This window comes from Phoenix dactylifera, chromosome 17 (genome assembly GCF_051530095.1).
Source record: "Phoenix dactylifera cultivar Ajwa chromosome 17, Ajwa_hap1_PhDact_Kaust_v1.1, whole genome shotgun sequence".
NCBI classification, from domain to species: domain Eukaryota; kingdom Viridiplantae; phylum Streptophyta; class Magnoliopsida; order Arecales; family Arecaceae; genus Phoenix; species Phoenix dactylifera.
This window is the reverse complement of record NC_143206.1, coordinates 16,367,251-16,386,715: the sequence shown is the minus strand read 5'-3', so window position 1 is coordinate 16,386,715 and position 19,465 is coordinate 16,367,251. Positions and strand designations below refer to the sequence as shown.

Here is a 19,465-nt window from a genome sequence, read left to right as displayed (position 1 = left end):
GACTATTCACATAAAAAATTGGATCAACTAGTTCTTCGCCTACTTCTGATTGTTGTGATCCAGTAACACAGACAGACCATTGGGGGTTAAGACTTAAGAGACGAGCTCTCTAGTTCTTACAGAAACCAGAGTGGATAGGGGGCAGTTTTGAAACCAATCTAGGCTGGATGATCGGACGATATGAGAAGTCGGCTATAGTAAACTTCGCCGTGTATGCTAGGTATACAAATTTTCGAAAGCTGTCATTGTACAAGATTCAAAGTCTCAATTCATCAATAACAGTTAATTTTAAGAGAAACTGACATTGATTATTTTGATGCGTTAATATTATTATTGATAAATCCAAAAAACATTATACAAAAATCTGATATACCACCCTTTCCCTAACAATTTAAGATTTTGAGGTTTAATAATGAGTTAACATGATATGAGAATTTAGATTGCTGAAAGTTATAGATCCTTGACTCATCTATACCTTCATACGTATGACCAGGCTGATGGTTTTTGATTCAAATACAATTTGTGATCTGTTTCAAAGTATCAAGCTTTTACATATAAGATATTTATCTTCATCATGGAGTGTCAAGCAGACATGAGCTGTGACTGAAAAGCTGTCAACTAGCTCACCATTGCCTAAGTGCAGTAACTTCCTAAGAACAATAGATGCATTGAAATCCAAGATTGGAGAAACCATTCCAGTAGACTGCTTTATTTGGCAAAAAAGAGAGATGCTCCTACTACAAATATTCACTTTGTTGAGGTAAGATCTAACAGTCAGGCACTCAGTGGTAGTAAATTCTTAGGGCTATTCGATCAAGTTCATGGATTTTACAAGAACTATAAGTGTCACCATTACATTTTCCGAACATTTAATAGTGCATTCCTTGACATTTTGGCAGGGATGATCTTACTCACATGGCTGCACAGGTTTCAGCTCAAAATACATACAGAATGTCGACCTCAGGCAGTAGCCCTCAAGACACTGCAAGGAATTTTACAAGAACTGTCCCACTATCAGTCTTACATTCTCTAAACATAAAACAGTACATTCCCTAAACACTTTGGAAGGGGTGACCTTACTCGGATGGCTGCACAGGCTTCAGTTCATAATACATAAACCATTCCGACCTCAAGCAGCGACGCTGGAGGCACTCGCAATGCAACATCTGGGCCCCGGCAATTCCTTCCAAGGAAGTTGTACACAAGATCGATTGCCACCTTCTTCATGATGGATGAACCTGGCCTTGCTCGCACATGTGAATGCCCTAGTATGAATGCAGTCCCTGCTTGACGTGCCTCACATAGCTCCTCAAGCTCTTCCCTTGCATGCTTGTCCAATTCTGAGCTATGGCCATCCTCTAGAAAGAACCGAACCTTCTTCCCTATACTAGCAGGCAACAATTCCATCGCATTGCCCTCACAGTGGAACTCAATGGACACACTTGCTGGTTGGATATTTTCCTCAAAATCATATCTGGGAGGACATGCTAGTGCATTGCTCCCAATAACAGTAAGTCCATCCTCATGCCCATCCATCGACTTGCTAGACCGAGGACCATCATAGGATGCTTCAGATCGTATGAAATCAGATAAACTAGCAATGAGCTGAGACTCGAAAGAGTCAACATCCTGGTGGACATCACGGTAGCCGTAACGGACAATGCATCGATATGACCGGTGATTTGGCGGTCCAACACGACCCACAAGGTATCTTTCTGCAGGAGGCACGAAAGGGACAGGAACAGATTTGACACAGACAAAAACTAGTATGTGGTGGAATGCTGGGAGGTTGGTGACAAAGCGAGAGAAGTTAGCAGGAATGCCAGAGATAAGATCGGTGAACACAAGACCAATGCCAGGAACACGGACAATTCCGAGATTTTCACCGAGTGCAAGGAGCCACTCTAAGGAAACCTTGTTGTGCATGTCAAACTCATATTTCTTGATTGTGGTGTAGTGCCAGACAAACATGACAGCCATGAGGAAGAGAGCAAGAAGGATGGGGAGCCAGGCACCCTCAAGAAATTTGATGAGGGAGGCAGAAAAGTAGAGGACCTCAATGGAGCCGAAGAATAGAAGAAAAGCAAGGGCCAGGAGTGGGGGCTTCTGCCAGCAAAGGATCATGACCAGAGAAGTAAGGCATGTAGTAACCAGCATAACTGTGATTACTGCTAGTCCTGCATCGCATTCCAAGGAAAACAGAATGTTAGGACTAGGGAAGGGATTCAGCATAACAACAGAAAGCGTGACGCAGTCAGTTGTAAAAACCATTAAGTGCAGAACCAAAGGTGATTAAAAGGGAATAAAGATCAGAAATTAGATAGGTTTATAAGGAATCAATACATCTTTTGCATTTGTTATATTAGAAGAAAATGATAGTTTTTGATGCATTCCATTGAAAAAATGAGGATATTAAAAGCCTCCACTAAACGAGTACAACCTATGAGATAATAGTAGTATATACAGGGCAACTTGTAATTGATCTAGGTAACATGGACATCATGGTTGCAAGCAATATTTAAAGATTTTTTGAAAATGCAATGGCTTCAGGGCTCAGGCTATTGCTGATTTAATTCATGCTCTATGATGCTGGATGAGTGGAGAATGCATCTTGGAAAGAAGTAGTATCATAAGTGGCATATGGCTGCAAATATCAAAAGAAAAATAATAACAGACTAATTCAAACATACCGGATGCATTGCCCATGTGTTTTGTGTTCCTAAAGCCAACAGCAACTGCTATGCAGAGGATCATGAGCATCCAATTGATCTCTGGGATATAGATCTGCCCATGAATTTTCTCAGAAGTATGGACTACTTTCACTCGAGGAAAGCAACCGAGTGACTGGCTCTGGTTTATGATAGAGAATGTTCCACTGATGATTGCTTGGCTTCCCACCACTGAAGCTAGAATTGCTATTCCAAGCACAGGCCACCTTACGCTCTCTAACAATCAAAAAATGTTCTAATAATCAAACTTGATTCTTCATATTGATTAATGCATAAATAAGCAGAATCAAATCAAACACAAAATAAAAAAAAGAGAAAAAAACCAAAAAAAGAAATGTCAAAACTATTTTCTATATAAGTTGTGTAAAAAGAAGCAAATAACACACTAGAAGAAATTAATTCTGTGAATGGACTACAATTAAATCTGAGCAGTATTTGAAATTTGCGGGAATCAAGTTGAGTTGCTCGATGTTCCTTCTACAACAGGCAATACAAATGCTTCAGGCCACTGGAATAAATCTAAGATAGTGGATTGATCCAGTTCAGAATTAAAAGAAGCTAAACAGGAAACAGAACCAGCAACTTCACAATCCTCCATTGCAAAGGAACGACCATATTCCATGGCTGGCTACCTGAGGTACACAGAAGCAATCGCTGTTACTTGCATTGGGAAAAAATGTTGCTTGCTGCATCATGCATGGAAGGACTACACTCTTGCATTACCACTGGGCACAGTACTTGGGGCTGGGCTCTAGATATTTATGTAGCTCTATTAACTTCCAATGGAGAAAAGAGGGCTTCAGGATTATAGGAACATGCACCTCATATATGGTCGGAACCAGAATTTCTAATCTCAACTTCCTATGTTCTGTGGGTGTTCACTCGGTTCATTTTGCCCCATTGTGGTAAACAAATTTGATGATGAAAGCCCTTCTTTTTAAGGTTTTAAAATCATTGTTCCACTATATCTGCTAGCAGATAAGACTGGCATAATGTAGTTAATAATACTGACAAACCCATCTTGAGGATTTGGCCACATGAAAGACTCTTGATATTAACAATTTCTTGAAGAAGTCATATTTTCTCATCAAAAATATCGCCATCAAGAAACTAATAATAAAATATTGTCTTCAAGATAATGCATACAGAAGAACTTATGACATGATATGCGACAGAACAAACATAATCATCCAAAGATGGCAGGATGTCGGTGAAATTGATGATGACTTGTTGACTGAATTTCTACAATTTGATGGCAAATACAGCCTTTGCTTACTTTTAAATTAAAGCATCTATAGCGTCACCACCACTTTTGATGGATAGGGATTTAACTCATACCTCAATCATGCAGCAAACTGACAGGGGCAACTCAACTTCCTTACATCCACTGATTGCACAGATCTTAGGCTCTTACCAACAAAGATATTGTTAAAATAAAGGCAAAAGAAGAGAAAAACAAAAGAAAAAGAAAAAGAGAAAGTGATTTTATTTTTCTGTTTCTGCACATTCGGTACATCTTGGGGGTTATATATACTCGTATACAAACTCCATACCAAAAAAATAATATAGGCTGATATAGGATAATGCTAATAAAGAAAAATAATACTTGTTAATACAAATTGTTATGTGATCCCTAAAATCACTCTAACAAGATTATGCTAACCAAAAAAAAAATACTGACTGATACAGGATCATGCTAAAGCATCGACAATCAACTTAGAGGATTAAAGAGTATTTGCCCAAATAAAGCAAACAACAAGTTGAACCAAAATACCTATCTTCAATGTCCTCCTTATGTCCTTAAGCAACAAAATTACCATACTTTTCAAACCACTACTGTAAATGTGTCTTTTAGACAAAATTTTTGCAGAAACAGTTAGAACAAACCACCCAATGGTGCTAAAAATGAGATTTGTCTCTATTTGAATCCAGGTTTGCCATACCGGTCGGTACGCATCAATGTCGGCCATACCGTACCACATTGGTACCGAACCAGTATGCAGTATGAAGAATGTATCGACACTCAATATGCCGAACCAGGTACTTTACCAAGCGTACCAACACTGTAATAGGATAGTACTGGTATGGAAACTGCTACCAAGATGGCAAACCTTGGTTTACATAGATCTATTAAAACATAATACTCCTGAATATTGTTGCAATAGAAAAAAAAAGTCGAGGACCCACCTAGTCCAATAGGTGCTTGGAATTGAAGCATATATAGTTATATACTCAATTCTACTTGAATTTTATTAATATTGATTTATAAATTTAGTGTTTGTTCCCAACACTCAGGTAGAAATTTACCCTTTTCTTGGTAGACGATATCAAGGGACCTTAACTTGCAAGTTGTTAACTCAAAAGCTTCTAGAAAAGAGAACATATAATTAATTTTAATTCTTCCCAGCCACTTCCCAAGCAATGTGTCTCCATTTATGCCAAATAAGACCAGGACAGAAATTATCATCTGTTACATGCAGAAGAATCTTCTTTACAACTTGCCAACAAAGCATGCTAGGGCTTTTCTGAAGTCTGCGATGAGATCTATAAATTACAAGAACGAACTCAACGAAGCTCCCTTTGTAACTGCTTCATTATATCCTATAGTAATAGGACATGCATTTATTATTTTGTTTGCCTCGTCGTCAAATAGGCCCACTTGGAAGTCTATTAAATGCCTATTCTGCATCAACATTAAATAACTTCTCTTTTATTTTCATTCACATCAATATCTATATTAGAAACACCCCAACTATTGATCTTCTTCACATGAAACCAAGTCAATAAATTTCAACAATTTCTCCATATGACATCTAGCAACTTAACATATACATTCGACCTTGCTCTGTTTGGAACATGCTATCTTGTAATATCTCTTTCTTCTCTATCATTCATACTTGTAACTTCACTAGAACCAGTTCATACAGTGCAGCCAAACTCTCCCTCCTTGAATTTACAACTCTTAAATGTAATTTCTTCTTTTCCCTCAAGAAGCGAAAGTCAAATGAACTAATATTTTCAACATGTAGTTGAAATGGTATGATGCATGGCAATTTTGCATTTAGCCATGCGAATAATGTGCGAACATAAACTTCTGAGCAATCACACATGCCCAGCTTACAAGCAATTATGTTTATCCTGCTTTTCAGTAAGATAACTGCATGAACAAAGAACAATGTGTTTTTAGCCAATATGAAGTCAGGTTAGGCAAGCAGCCATATAGATCACTACTTTCCAATAAACATTCACATGTAAATGGCTCTTTCAAGTGAGAAATGAAATGCATACCTGGAACTGAGACATAAAAGCCAATCTGGTAACTTGTGTAGATTTTATGGTGTTTTGATAAATAAGCAGCTTGACCCATGTACGCCAAAATCAGAGCTGGATAAACTAGTGAAGTGAAAGCAATCTACAAGAGGTACACAATAGTAGGGAATAGGAGATTCAGTCATAACTTGTGAAAAAAAAAAGTAAAAGAAAATTAACAAATGAGATGCAAGGCCAAAGCACCTGAATTGCAGTATATGAGAAGTGGCCGAGATCTGCAAACATTGCCTCTGATCCTGCAACAGTAGCCAATGCAAGATTTCAGCTACTGATCCAAGTTTTATTTTTACAATTTTGTACGAAACAAATCTATCACATTCTTCACTAAAACTTCCACAGACATTGACAAAACCTTCTAATTTCATTTTATTTCACTGACCAACTCAAGCTGCCCTTGTAATTTCATTTGACATAGTTCTGACTTTCATCTAATATGAATATACAGCCTGTTTCCAAATTGATTATAGCCCAGAGACATGCTTTGAAAATAATCATGCAGTTCTTTTTGGATGAGAACTCTATGCAAAACCAAATCAGCTAAAGACAACCCATGTAAAATAAGATCAATTATATTTTCTGATTTAGTGAATGAAAAAATAATTTCTACTTTTCATGCATGCTCCTGAATTTACCTGTCATGCATAGTAAAATTCCACCCAAGGACATCCAGCCTCCCTTTTTGGTCTTCTTCAAGAATTTAAACATGTAATATGGGGAAAGTGCTTGATAGACATGTGGGTTCCAGTGAACAATATTATAGAAGCCAAGTGCACTGATGCACAGCAGCCAAGTCAGAATAATTGGAGCGAATAGAAATCCGATACGATGGGTACCATAGTGTTGGAGTGCAAATAAACAAATTAATATGAAACAAGTAATCGGAACCACGGCATCTGCATACAAAAAGAAAAGTCATTAGAAAGTAAAAACAAAGACATAAGAGAGACCTGATATGGAATTACTGGTAATCCATGCCCAGGGAGTGGCATTATATACACAGGCTAACAGTTAAATACATGGGTGTTCTAGTTTATTGTTTGAGAATTAATAAGAACAATCAGAGCCAGGTTACTTTGGACTTCTTAAAAATGTCAAACAATCTAACATACATTTTTCTCCTTCTTTAAATGCTGGTTGCAACACAAAATATATTTTCATTTCATGCCCTGCATAAAACTTGGTAATTGTGATTAACTTTAAAAAAGAACAACTAGGAGGCAGTTACCTCATGCATACAATAGAATAAGTTAACTGTTAACCATATGTAGTTGCTAATTAAGTCCTGAAAACTTGTTCAAGGTAGGAGTGTCATTGGTCATTCATGCCAGTGGAGCTGCATTATATAAACAAGCTAACAGTTATATACATAGAAGTTCTAGTTTCTTGTTTAAGAATTAATAAGAACCATCAAAGCTAGGTTCCTTTGGATTTCTCCAGATGTCAAACTTTCAAATGCTTGTTGCAACATAAAATTGCTTTCCATATCATGCCCTAAAACTTGTCAATGTTGCCTAACTTCAAAAATAACAGCATAGGAGGTAGTTACTTTATGCACACAATAGACTATGCAATGTCTATTGTGCCGGTCCTGGGCGCCGGACCAGTTGCCTGGCAGCACGGGTCAGTACGGGCCCATGCCGTGTCGGATCAGGCCTGTATCGACACAGTAAAAGAGGCGAGGGAGAGGAAGAATGGGAGAGATGAAAAGAGAGAGAGAGAAGGGTGAGGCCGAGGGAGGCCGGGGAGCCGCCATGCGGAGGAAGCGTTAGAGGGGCTCCACCGCGCGGAGTTGGCGGAAGAGGGGCTCCGGCCCCTGTTTCATTCAAAAAAAAAATAAGTAAAGTTGGTAATGGGTTTGCCGACTTTCACTTAAAAATCACAAAAATAAAAGGGGCCTCCTCCATGCCTCTATTTTGAACAGAACAGGAGACCGGAGGCGGAGCCCCTCTTTCGCGGCTCCCCGGCCTCCGCCTTCTCCGCGTGGCAGCTTTCTGACCTCTGTCAGCCAGCCTCCACCTTCCTCTCTCTTCTTTTCTCTTCCTCTCTCTCTCTCTCCTCTGCTCTCCCTCTTCCTCTTTTTTCTTCTCCTCCTCCTCCGTCACCAGTCTCGTTTTCGTTGCCGGAACCGTTCCGATCTGCCGCTGGTACGGCTCAGGACGCTCTGAACCGGACGGTTCGGAACGGTTCCGCCAACCATGAGACTATGTCATATATAGTTGATATTTAAGTCTTGCATCTTGACTGTTACAGTTTTTTCTCTACTATAAACTTGTTCAAGAGAGTAGCATCACAAGACTGGTTGCAAACATTGAAATATGAATAACTGCTAAAATCTTTTTACATTTTTTGGCGTACAACAACTTAACATGATGACAATATTTGTTTTGACCAAGATTCGTCGTCTCGGTTCGGTCCCGTACCGGTGCCATACTAGCACAGTGCAAGTATGGTTTGGTACGAAATTTTGGCATACCAAGTGTTGGTACGCCATCCGTAATAGGTACTAGTACCAAATCGGTACGGTACGATATGCCCCATACCGTCCGGTTCAGGCTGATACGACGTACCATGGTTTTGACAAAATACCGTACAACTGAAAGATTGAAAAAGAAGCAAATGTATCTTTCCATGAAAAAAAAATCTCTATGGAAAACAACTGACAGAAAATAATGATTAAGAAAGAATGCAATGTGGCCTTGAGTTAGTAGACAAGGACAATTGCAACCCTGACATCATAAGATTTCATGCAGCTTAGCCCTGACCAGAAATTTAAAAATCAATAAATGAAGAAAAATAAAACAGCATAAATGTTGGTTTAAGGAGCTCGAGCCGTCTGTTTTTACTGCAGATCTGTTCATTGTTTAGATGTTTTCTTGTTAACAGAGATTTGTACCCTAAAGAACAGAGGTTAAAAATAATAAGGGTGTTATGGGGACTTCACTTATATATAGAGACCGGTCAAATATTTTGAGGGCTACCAATGGACTGCTGTTGAAAGCAAAAGCATTCATGAGGTAGCAGGAAAGCTTACATTCATGGTGGTGTTTGGACATGGCTAGCTCGAGTCCTGAAACTGCAGAAAAAACTATGCAAGGGAAAAAAATAAAAGAGAATAAGATTAGCAAATAATGTGGAAATCTAAGCACCAAAAAGGAGGAGAGGGTTGGGAGGAGCACCTGATATAGCTGGAGTGAGTACGCCATCTCCAATCACCATGCAGGTACCAAGCATAACCACTACTAGCAGGGCAGTGTGCAAGTTCTTATGCCTCTCAAGCCAAATTTTCACCCTTGGCCTATTCTTTGTTTCTGGAGGGCTTTCTAATTTGTAAGTAGAGAGTTCTTCATCTGCAATCTGTTTGTTAGGCAGAAGGCTTACTTTGGCATGCCTGCATATTGAAGAATACAGAGCAAAAGTACCACCTGCCAAATCATGAACAGATATCAACAAAAGGACAAGCTTATTTACTTATTACTTCAAGAAAATAAATCTCAGAAGCTTCAATACATACCCTCACCATTGTCATCAGCTCTAAGAACTATGAAAACATACTTGAAGAGAGGGACAAGGGTAAGAGTCCAGAACACAAAAGAAAGCACACCAAAAATCTCCTCATTTGTCTCTGAATGTGTTATATCCTCTGCAAAGGTGCTCTTATATACATACAAAGGGGATATACTCAAATCCCCATACACCACACCTAAGCTCTGATATGCTAAAAGCAAGATTGCCTTCCAAGAATCCTTCTGAAATCAATTAGATAATCAAGTTTCAGCAAAGCCCACAAAACTACAAAAAGAAATCTAGATAACGCTTAAAACATTTTATCGCCAATGCTTGGAGAACCGAACAAGCACTAGGCATAGTAGAAGATGAAACACAAGCTTGAATTGCAAACCCCTAAATTGTACAACAACTGAATGAAAGTTACTGTTAATGACATGAAAACTCCTAAATTGGTTTGGAACAAACCTTTTGAGGATTCAAATGCCTTCCCAACTCAGGATCCATCATCAAACTGGAATTTGATCTTCAGATGTAACCTTTATTCTATGGCACTTCCACAGGCAGATCTGCATTAGGATAGCATGAGTTTCTTAGTAGATGCTACTAGAGAGTGAACAACCCAAAACAAGAAGATTTCAGACAAGTGGAATAAAAGCACCCCAACAACACACACACACCTGCGCGCACGCATGCACTGTCCCTCTCTATATCCCATATCTAAGACTGAGATAAGCACTTTCCCACAAAATTTTTTATCATCCCACTCTCATGAATCCAAATCCAAGCATACAACGGGGGAAGGCATCACTAAGACAGCTTACTTTCTCCATGCTCACAATGCATTCATTAAAAGTGAACCACTTTCCTGCAAGAGATCACCCACTATGATTATAATCTACAATGGATAGAAGCAAAGGACAGAATCATGTGAAGCACAAAGCTATCCATCCACGCAGACCAAAGCATGCTTCGCCGACATACGCAAGAAATTTTACCAGGACTTTAGAATGGAATAAACGAAAATAGTGGGATTCGGGCTAGATAAAAGGGGAGAGAAGGACAAAAATAGTAGCATGCAACAAGATGGTGGAGCCCTCAAAACATTGAAGACGGAGATAAGCTGAGCAAGCAACATCACGGGAGAAGTGTGTCAATCTCTCCCATCTCCAGCCATACATTACAGGGAACCAACCACCCAGTAACAGAGTAAATGTTAAACTTGAAAGAGGTTGTAAATAGAAAATAAGAAAAAATTGAAGAACCTAATCCCTAAATCCACTTTTTTTTTTCGCAAGTCTTCTCACTTCCATATTTCACAAAAAAAAATTGAATTGTTTGACAAATTGTTGAAACCTACATGAAAATCCACCACCTCATAAAGGAAAAAGATGCAATTTTTACCCACAATTTTCGGAGGAAGTGAAGGAAAGGCAGGAAGCACTAACCATGTGGCTAAAGTAGACCGGATTGGAGGAAGTTGGTGTGGGCCAAACCATGTGGAACACCGCAGTTATTGGACAAGCCAGAGCTGAAAGCGATCGTTACCAACAGCATATCTTCGACCACAAACAACACTGTGAGTGACCAATTCCTGACCCTAGTCCCCTCTTCTCCTCTTTTCCTCGCCCACCACTACTCTTTTGTGCTTGAAATCCAAAACCTTCTACTTTATCCCAGCCCGTTTAAAGAACTGGTCTCTAAAGCAGTAAAAATCCAAACTTTTCCAGCAGAGATTCTCGCCGAAAGCTTCTGCTCCCGAACTCGACCCAGTTGGCTCGATCTCTCCCTGAATCTTTGCCGAAATAACGGAAAACTTACCGATTAGACCCACCACTCTCCCTCATTTGTCCCTATTTTCCTCTAGATCTCGATCTTCCCGGACTTTCCGCTCGAAGTCTACTTCTCTGGATAGCGATACTTCTCTGGATAGCGATTGACATCACCCGTACTCTGCAATTAGCTTCCGACGCTTCAATCAGCCAAGAATCCTGATTAATCCTTTGTTTAACCGCTCTGAACCAAATCCTAAACGGGACTGACCGTAAGTCCCTTCTGGAGCTGCTCTGCCACCATTAATGCGAGTAATTTCGAGATCTATAAATAGCGCCCCGCCGTCAGAGCTCGCGCTTTAAATCCATGGAAATAGCTGGAAATTGGGAAAGAGAAAAGGGATTGCACCGTAGAAATTTTCTTGAATTAGGGTTTAATTAGGAGAAAAAGGTGGGTCGGCTAGGGTCTTAGGTTTGGCAGAAGGGAAAGCACCTTAAAAGAATTAAATTAAATCAGGTTAAAGAAAAAGGTGGAATTTTTTTTTGTTTTTGGCGAGATTTGGTTGCAGAGAATCCACATCGTGGGACGGTGGGAGATGTCGGGCGGGAAGAAAGACATTTTAAAATATTATTTTGATCTTTATTTCATTTTCTTTAACTGTTTTTTATTTTTAAATATTCCGCGTTTCGCCGAATCCAGGCTGTCGGGACGAATGCCCCGGGGACGAAGAAGGGAAGGATTTCTTTCTTAAAAGCCAACCGAGTAATTAATTAGCTAATAACGGTACCATGTGGACTCGCATCTCACGCCAAAATCCGTCTATATTTGGCGAGGAACCATGTAGTTCCTTTCCTTCGTATTCAGATTTGATTTTGCAAAGTTTTTGAACAAAATAAAATATATATATTTTTAATGATTCAGTGCAAGTGATGAACTGGGGTTCCTCAAAATAGTTGCACCCTCTTCTCGGCAACTTAAGATTTTGCATTCAAATCTTGGAATGTCCGTTCTGGACATGAGCAATTAAAATAGGAGTGTGTCTTCCTTCTTCCATTTTGCATTTAAAACTTAATGTCCGTTTTGGACATAAACAATTAAAATATGAGTGTGCCTTCTTTTCCTTCGACATAGGTGGAGGTAGGAGTGCAAACTGAACAAGTCGGGTGGAGGCATGCTTGACCCCGATCCAATTTGATTTTATATTTGATTTATGATTTTCAGCCGGGACCTAACCTATTAACTGATTAGATCAGATCGGGTCAAATCCTTAGAAAAGATTTTAGACTAGGCAAGTCATTTAGATTTGGTCAGGGTCAACTATGATCTGTCAAGCAGGATCAGATTGTGTTTGCAATTTAAATCAAGCTTCTAGCTATTTTTAAGCTAAAATATAATAATTGATAATTAGATTTAAAAGTACTAAAAATTTTAAATTAAACTAAAAGGGAGCCAACTAACTTGAATTTTCATATAAAAAAATTTAACTTCATTCAAGTAATTAACCATTCTTAAATTTAAAAATTATAATTTTTAAAATATATATTATTATACTTGATGGTATTGTAAAGGAGGATTTGTCAAAACAAATAATAAAATATGAATATTTATATATAATTAAGTGAAAAATAGATGAGATAGGATATAATGTTTAGATGAAAAAGAGGAATTAGTTTGGTCAGGTTTTAGGTGGAAACCAGATATTTAACAAATTATTTGATATACTTCTGGACTATTTTTTCATATTTTATAATGGCACATATAATACTAAATTATGAAGCATGAACATAAAAATATTGATATAAAATAAGATAAAAAAATTATTAAAGGATATTAATTCAATTATTACTATTATTATATAAGCATCTCCGCAATTAGAAGACATAAAAAATAAAAAAGATACTACATAATCAAGTCCGACATATATATTTAATCATGACACATATTATAAAGAAACTATTGTAAATAACATGGATATGAATTTGGCGGAGCAAGATGGTTTCGATTTCACTACTTTCTAGTTGATTACTTTCATTTACAATTAAAATAAAAAAAATTACACACATAAACGAATATACACATGCATTTATAGTTATACATGCAAATATGTAAATACATGCTTGTGTATAGATTTGAGTCGGATTTTAGGTTTTTAGGTATGGATTTATCTAAATTTAAACCCTATCCAGAAAGATTTGGGTTTAATTTCATAATTCAAACCCAATCTAATGGTAAAATAGGATTTATTTTTTAATCTAAATCTTATATTTTTGGTCACGACATTCAAAGCTACTGTCCAGAATGCTTGGAATACGTAAGTCCAAGGGATGAACATCTTTGTTGTCGCTAGAAAAAAGTGGAAAGCCGTGAAAGAAGCACTCAAGTTTTGGAACAGAGAGAGACTGACCTTGGAGAGTTGTCGGTTCTAACTTCTGCAAAACGTGCATAAGTTCAAGCTCTACCTCCGCTCGACGGGGTTTTGGTCCGAGTTGTCCATCTTCATTGGCACCTGGTAATGGGGGAGAGTTTTCATATTTTAATTTTAGTAGATGGTGCAACTAAAGATACCAGTCCGTTCACTATAATTTCAAAGTTTATTGGCTTATCAATTGTGTGGTGGGCTTGGATCATATTGTTATTTAGTCAAAACAAGGTTGCGAGAAAGCATGCTTTCGTACCCCCTATGCTTGTCCTTGTTTATATTGTGCCATGTGAATCCAGCGTTTCTTTTCCAACTTTGAATAGTATACTTGATGGGATTGCAATGTTGCGAAAGTTTTTTTATTTTTTATGGATGCAGCCCATAAATTAGAAAGAATAAGAGAATACATTGAAGAGGACTACGATTTTTTTTCATCTTTTTGGAGCATTCTCACCAGCCACCTTCTCCTCCTCGAGAATTAAACCCATCCCTAAATAATCTTTGAAATTCCAATGCAGCGGCTTGAATAAAGTGCTCCCTGAGCTTGGCGATTGTTCTCGGCACCAAAAGATATTCCCAGGATTAATTTAAAGGAACAATTTCCTAGTTGCATGATATAAAACTTACCTCAACAAGCCATTATAAGCACCAGAATATAGACAACGAAGTTTAATACCTGGTTCTCTTATCCCAAGGTTGAATAGAAGAAAAAAAAAAGAGGAAAAACTCAAAAAACCCAATCAAAAAACTGTAGAAAGACAAACACCTAATTTTTATCAAAAAAAAAAGAAATAGAAAATAAGTAAACTCCCATAGTTCTGAATCCAAATTAAGTTGCCCCTCCAAAAGAAATTAGATGAAAAATATGAAAGCACGGGATAGAGATAAAGAGCGAGGGACCGAGGATAGGAGCGAAGAGAGCAGGATGGCGACGCAACGAGGGACGCGAGTCGTCTCTCGCTCTCTCTCTCTCTCTCTCTTTTAAGAAAAAAAAAAAAGAGGAGCCGTCCCGTGATATTCCGAACTCCCTCGTCATCGGCTTATTCCCAGATTTGCAGACCGTCCGATCTAAATATCCGAGGTGGCACGCGTCATCGTCGCACAGTCCCTTGCGCTGTTCCGACGATCCGAACCAGCAGATTGCACCTATGTACGCTCCTACTCACGTGCGTTGCACAAACTCTAGTTAATAGTATACTATACATATTGATGGGGGAAATATTGTAGACTTACCTCCAACAAGGCCAACCTCTTCATAACCTCAGCATAAGTCGACCTCAGACAACTTTGGCACTATTTGAAGAGCCAACCAACCAAGATAAACAATTTCACCTCCAATCGAAGAGCATGTTGACGATTGATAGTCCTAGCAATTAGTTGTCATGACAGCGACTAGTCGTTGTGGCAGCTCTCTTTTCGGCATGCGATTAGTACTCTATAATACCCATGCAGACGAGTATCCACACATGTAGCCGTATGACTAGCCGCTGTCTGGCACCTAGTGCGCATCACGTTGACCCAAACAACGACAAATTCGACTCTTATATATAAAATGGCAGCCCGAAGGACCACGAGTATGCAACAAAAATGCAAGAACCCACATGCAATGTTATTCATAGAGAACCACCCTTTGCTGAAGCTTTCTTCCTTCTATACTGTTGCGACTCTATTCTGATGTAGGCATTGGAGGGTTATTTATTGGAAACTCTTCGACGAGTGGACTTTTTACAGGCCATCTTTGGAGGAAGCCAGCACTCGACACCTTAACGAGCCATTCCAGCCGACCTCAGGGTCGTCTGAGCTGCGCTCCAACCTTGGTTCGGATTCCGCAGCAACACAAATAAAATGAAAAATAAAAATTCTAGGTATTCAAGGATTTCTGTCGACACACACGCATATTTCTCAAGAAATCATATAATACCCTACATCACATGGCAGTGTAGCATGTCAGTCACATTGTTATAATTTTATAGGCTATAGAAAATAACGAGTGCATAATGAATAAAACCCATAGAAATAAGACGAGGTGATTAGTATGCTGCACCACCATATGGTGTATGCCATGCAGGGTATAATTTCTCCTTTCTTTGACCCTAGCAAAGTCCCCTACCTCTGCCATCCATTTCTCCCAAAAAAAATTTTGGCCATTCAACTTTCAATCATGCTATTTAGTGGGGAACGAATCTAATGCATGGTCCTTCGTTTGTCTAGGCAAAAGTGGGAGGCAGATTTAGAGAAAGGCTATGTACAAAATTCGGTGGGGCTGACGCAGGGTGACTATGGTGCAAGGTTCATCTCATGGAATTGATTCATACTTCAACAACCAATTTAAAATGTCCATGAGACAGCATGCGGGCCTGATATTTGTCTGTTTTGGGCTGGGCTATGTGGGCCGTTCAATCAGTACAATAGATATGCTTGACCAGATCCATCTTATTGACGTCCAAGCAGCCAACTTCGATGGTCAACCCAAGTTAGCTCTGAGCTTGTCCCTGTGTTTACTCAGGGAACGATGGAAAGGATAAAAAATCCTCAGAGAAATTTAAGGTGATAGCTAACCAAGTTAATCGATAAGGACTATGAAGCCCAAAGATCGATCAAATGGTTTTTATCTTAATTACATGACTGCCGCACACTTTTTATCTTAATCACTGCTAGTTCACGTAATTTTAGTCTCCATTTCCGTTGATAAACATTTGTTCGAAACTGTGATAACTCTCAAGGCTGTAAACTAATATATTCTGTAAAAGAGCACCTAAAGAATTTTATGGTACCAAGGCAAGATAATCACCACTATAATAGTTATCATCACCTAAATAAAGAGCAATGATGCATATCATATATAAAATCATAAACAGTTAGCATCAAGAATTTCGCATCTCAACGTCGTTTAAAGAATGGCTGTAGTATAAAAGGTAAGGAGAATGAATAGCATATATGTTTTCGCTGAAAAAGAATTTAATACAGTCAGCATCAGGATAGTAAACATAATCTTCTGAGTCCAAACCACGAATAGCAATAAAATGAATCATAATATTTTAGTTTCAACTACAAAGCTAACTCCTTCATGAATTAACACTATCACGAGTCTCATCATGTTCACTGCCTGAGAACAAGTCCTTGCATAGCTCTCCATAAAACCTAAATACCAACCAGTTCAACAAACACAGGAGACTTCAAACTATTCCAGCAATAGAGGAGCTCCTTGACATCCATCAAATCCCTCAAATTCTTTTCCTTCACAATCATCTCCATCAAATAATTCTCGAAGCTCCGACATGCCTGCCTCCTCTACCTCCTTTGGTCCCTCCTCGACGTACGCTGGCCCTTCGAAGCGTCGCCACCTTAATAGAAGCTGGCGTTATTGGCGACGGGCAGAGTGCTCGAATCCTCTCAATCATTCTCTTTAGTTCATGACTTATTTTAGCAATGTCTTCCGACTGCCTCGATGGCCAGAGCACCCACTGGAGCAATCGAAATCTCGGTCTCGGATGGCTCTTCTTCTCGCCAACCTTGCAAAGGTACCGGTATACGTACCTAAAGGCCCTCATGGAGACTGGCCTTTTGCTCAGTTGGTTGACATCTCTTAAAGCTTCGTCTTGGGAGAAGGTGAAGCCATGTAGAAGCGCCCCGTCCTTGGTTGACATCTCTGGTGGACCATTTGGATAGATCATTGATAGCTCGGGACATCTGGAATTCTACTTCTACTTGTAGAACGCTCTGTACGGTGTTTTTCACCTAAGAGCTTCTACCTCTGAGTTTCCTCAAGGTAATTTCGATGGTTGCGTCCTGCAAGGCGGCGTGAGGGGAGGTACAGGCCTTGTGGTCAGAGGCCCGGATTCCAGGATGATTGCTGCTGGGGGTTGTTAATTGTTTGATATTTCGGTGCCCACAACAGAGCTGAGAGCAGTTTGGTCTGGTCTGTGCTTTGTGCGGCATGCCCTGCAGGCGAGGATGGTCTTTTTGGAGGGCAACTCTGTGACGATCATTGGGTGGATTCTACAGACTTCCGAGAGGATCGGCGACTACCATCCATTACTGAGAGATATTTGGGCCATAGTTTGAGATGGGATGACCATTCAGACGACGCATGTCTACCGGGAAGCTAACGGGGCGGTCGATTAGGTGGCTTCGTTTGTTGCTGACCATTCGGAGGGACACCTATGGATGGGTAACGCGGAGTTGCCGAGTTCTCCGGGATGTTTTGTATTTTGACTCTCTTGATTGTATTCGTACACGATTGGTATGATACTTCCGTTTTTAGCAAAAGAAGAAGAAGGAGGAGGAGGAGGTGAAGCCGTGGAGGGCTCAAAATCCTAAGAATTGCTTTAAAAAATAAAAAAAAGGAAGAAGAATACTCGAGCCTAAGGATGCAAACTGTGGGCCGGACGGGCTTAATATATAGACCGCATGGCTGTCTTGATTATGAACCTGTTTCCAAACAAGTTCGCAGGTTAGGCTTTGAAGATCACATGGCTGACTATTTGAATCTACTAGTCCCATTTCAGACCCAATGTCAAAATTCTGAACCTTGAGATGAGCTCTGAAAGTAGCTGACTTCGCTGTAGCTAGGTGAGCTTCCAACCCAGCGGACCTCCTCATTTGTGTACTTAAAACACTTTGCCAAGGTAATGCTCTCAGTCTCACAATCTTCGCAACTCTGCATCGTGTTGTCGCGATGAATTTGTTATCAATTGTGGCTGTTCCAGTCTGAAAGAGGAACCGTAGATGCATGGATGTTTTATAATTCGATTTTGTCCTGCTTTTCAGGCTTTGCTTGTATGAGCCTGATCATCAATTTCAGGAACTACAGCGAGACGAGTGGCTCTGTGAGTCATGCATGTCTTTGCGTACCAAGACGCTCCTACTACTATCATTCATATTGCACAATTCTAAATGGATCAAGTCATGCGAACGAGTGTGAAGTCGACGCTTATTCCCGTCACCCGTCACCCGTCACCCGTCACCCGTCAGAGGTAGGATGCATGAAGACCGATTCAGAAACCGTATTTGCTACGTCGAAAAAAGCCAACTTGAGCGACGGGAATGGGAAGTGCGGTCCAAAAGCATCTGTTTACCAATTGACCAGCTGTTCTTGGACTTTGAAACATGACCCAGATATGGCTCCACCTACATCAACTCAAACTTTAATTTGAAACAAGACCAAAAAAAACTTTCGAAACAAGAGATCCAAGGGGTAGACCTGTTGACCTAGCTTGCGAGGAGAGTAAAGTCGGGTGGGGACAATAATGATCAACCCATGTAAACGACGGGCTTGGCTACATATGAGGTTCACACTTGCATACTATCTTTGACCATGGCTATCTATTATCTACTTATTGTTTAGTTAGTGTTACGCCCCAAACCCAATATCTGGGTCAACACAACCGCATACTCTCTAGGGCAAAGCCCTATAGAATATGCTAGATTGGAAAATTTAATGCAACTTCAATATCCGTAATCAACAATGATCTCAATTCATTTCAAATAACAAAATTAGTTCAATTACAAAATTTGATCATCTAACCAGTATCAGTGGTGCTCTATCTAATCATCCCTTCCACTCGTGATCTCAACCATAGCCAAGTACTATGCAACCTACAACTTAAAAAAAAAAAAGAAAGGGGGTTTGTAAGCTTTACAACCCAGTAGGAATCCCAAATCGCTACACTATAAGTAATAAAAAAATAATCAGTTAGCAATATCAGAT

At 39.4% G+C, this 19,465-nt stretch overlaps 1 protein-coding gene across 8 annotated transcripts; it reads right to left on the bottom strand.

Annotated features, from left to right (window-relative positions):
- Positions 1-786: 786 nt before the first annotated feature.
- LOC103720409 (putative potassium transporter 9) lies at positions 787-11,826 on the bottom strand. 8 transcript variants are annotated; one of them, XM_088713504.1, is made up of 11 exons: positions 11,012-11,775; positions 10,244-10,431; positions 10,032-10,132; positions 9,571-9,805; positions 9,236-9,481; positions 9,091-9,144; positions 6,692-6,952; positions 6,243-6,295; positions 6,018-6,141; positions 2,691-2,945; positions 787-2,177 (listed from the first exon to the last, which is right to left on the bottom strand). In XM_088713504.1, the coding sequence occupies exons 3-11, from the start codon at positions 10,071-10,073 to the stop codon at positions 1,105-1,107; spliced, it is 2,343 nt and encodes a 780-aa protein (XP_088569630.1). In that variant the 5' UTR covers positions 10,074-10,132; positions 10,244-10,431; positions 11,012-11,775; the 3' UTR covers positions 787-1,104. The 8 variants fall into 8 exon arrangements, with proteins under 8 accessions (XP_088569630.1, XP_088569633.1, XP_088569632.1 ...); XM_088713507.1 differs by lacking the exon at positions 11,012-11,775 and adding an exon at positions 10,924-10,973; XM_088713506.1 differs by lacking the exon at positions 11,012-11,775 and adding an exon at positions 10,562-10,715.
- Between the last annotated feature and the right edge of the window lie 7,639 nt (positions 11,827-19,465).

Bases quoted from the DNA above. Each gene is read 5' to 3' on its own strand.
- LOC103720409 (XM_017845996.4), bottom strand. From the start codon at position 10,073: ATGATGGATCCTGAGTTGGGAAGGCATTTGAATCCTCAAAAG. The intron at 9,806-10,031 runs GTTTGTTCCAAA...AATTGATTTCAG, and splicing joins GGCATTTGAATCCTCAAAAG to AAGGATTCTTGGAAGGCAAT. The intron at 6,296-6,691 runs GTAAATTCAGGA...CTACTGTTGCAG, and splicing joins AATTTTACTATGCATGACAG to GATCAGAGGCAATGTTTGCA.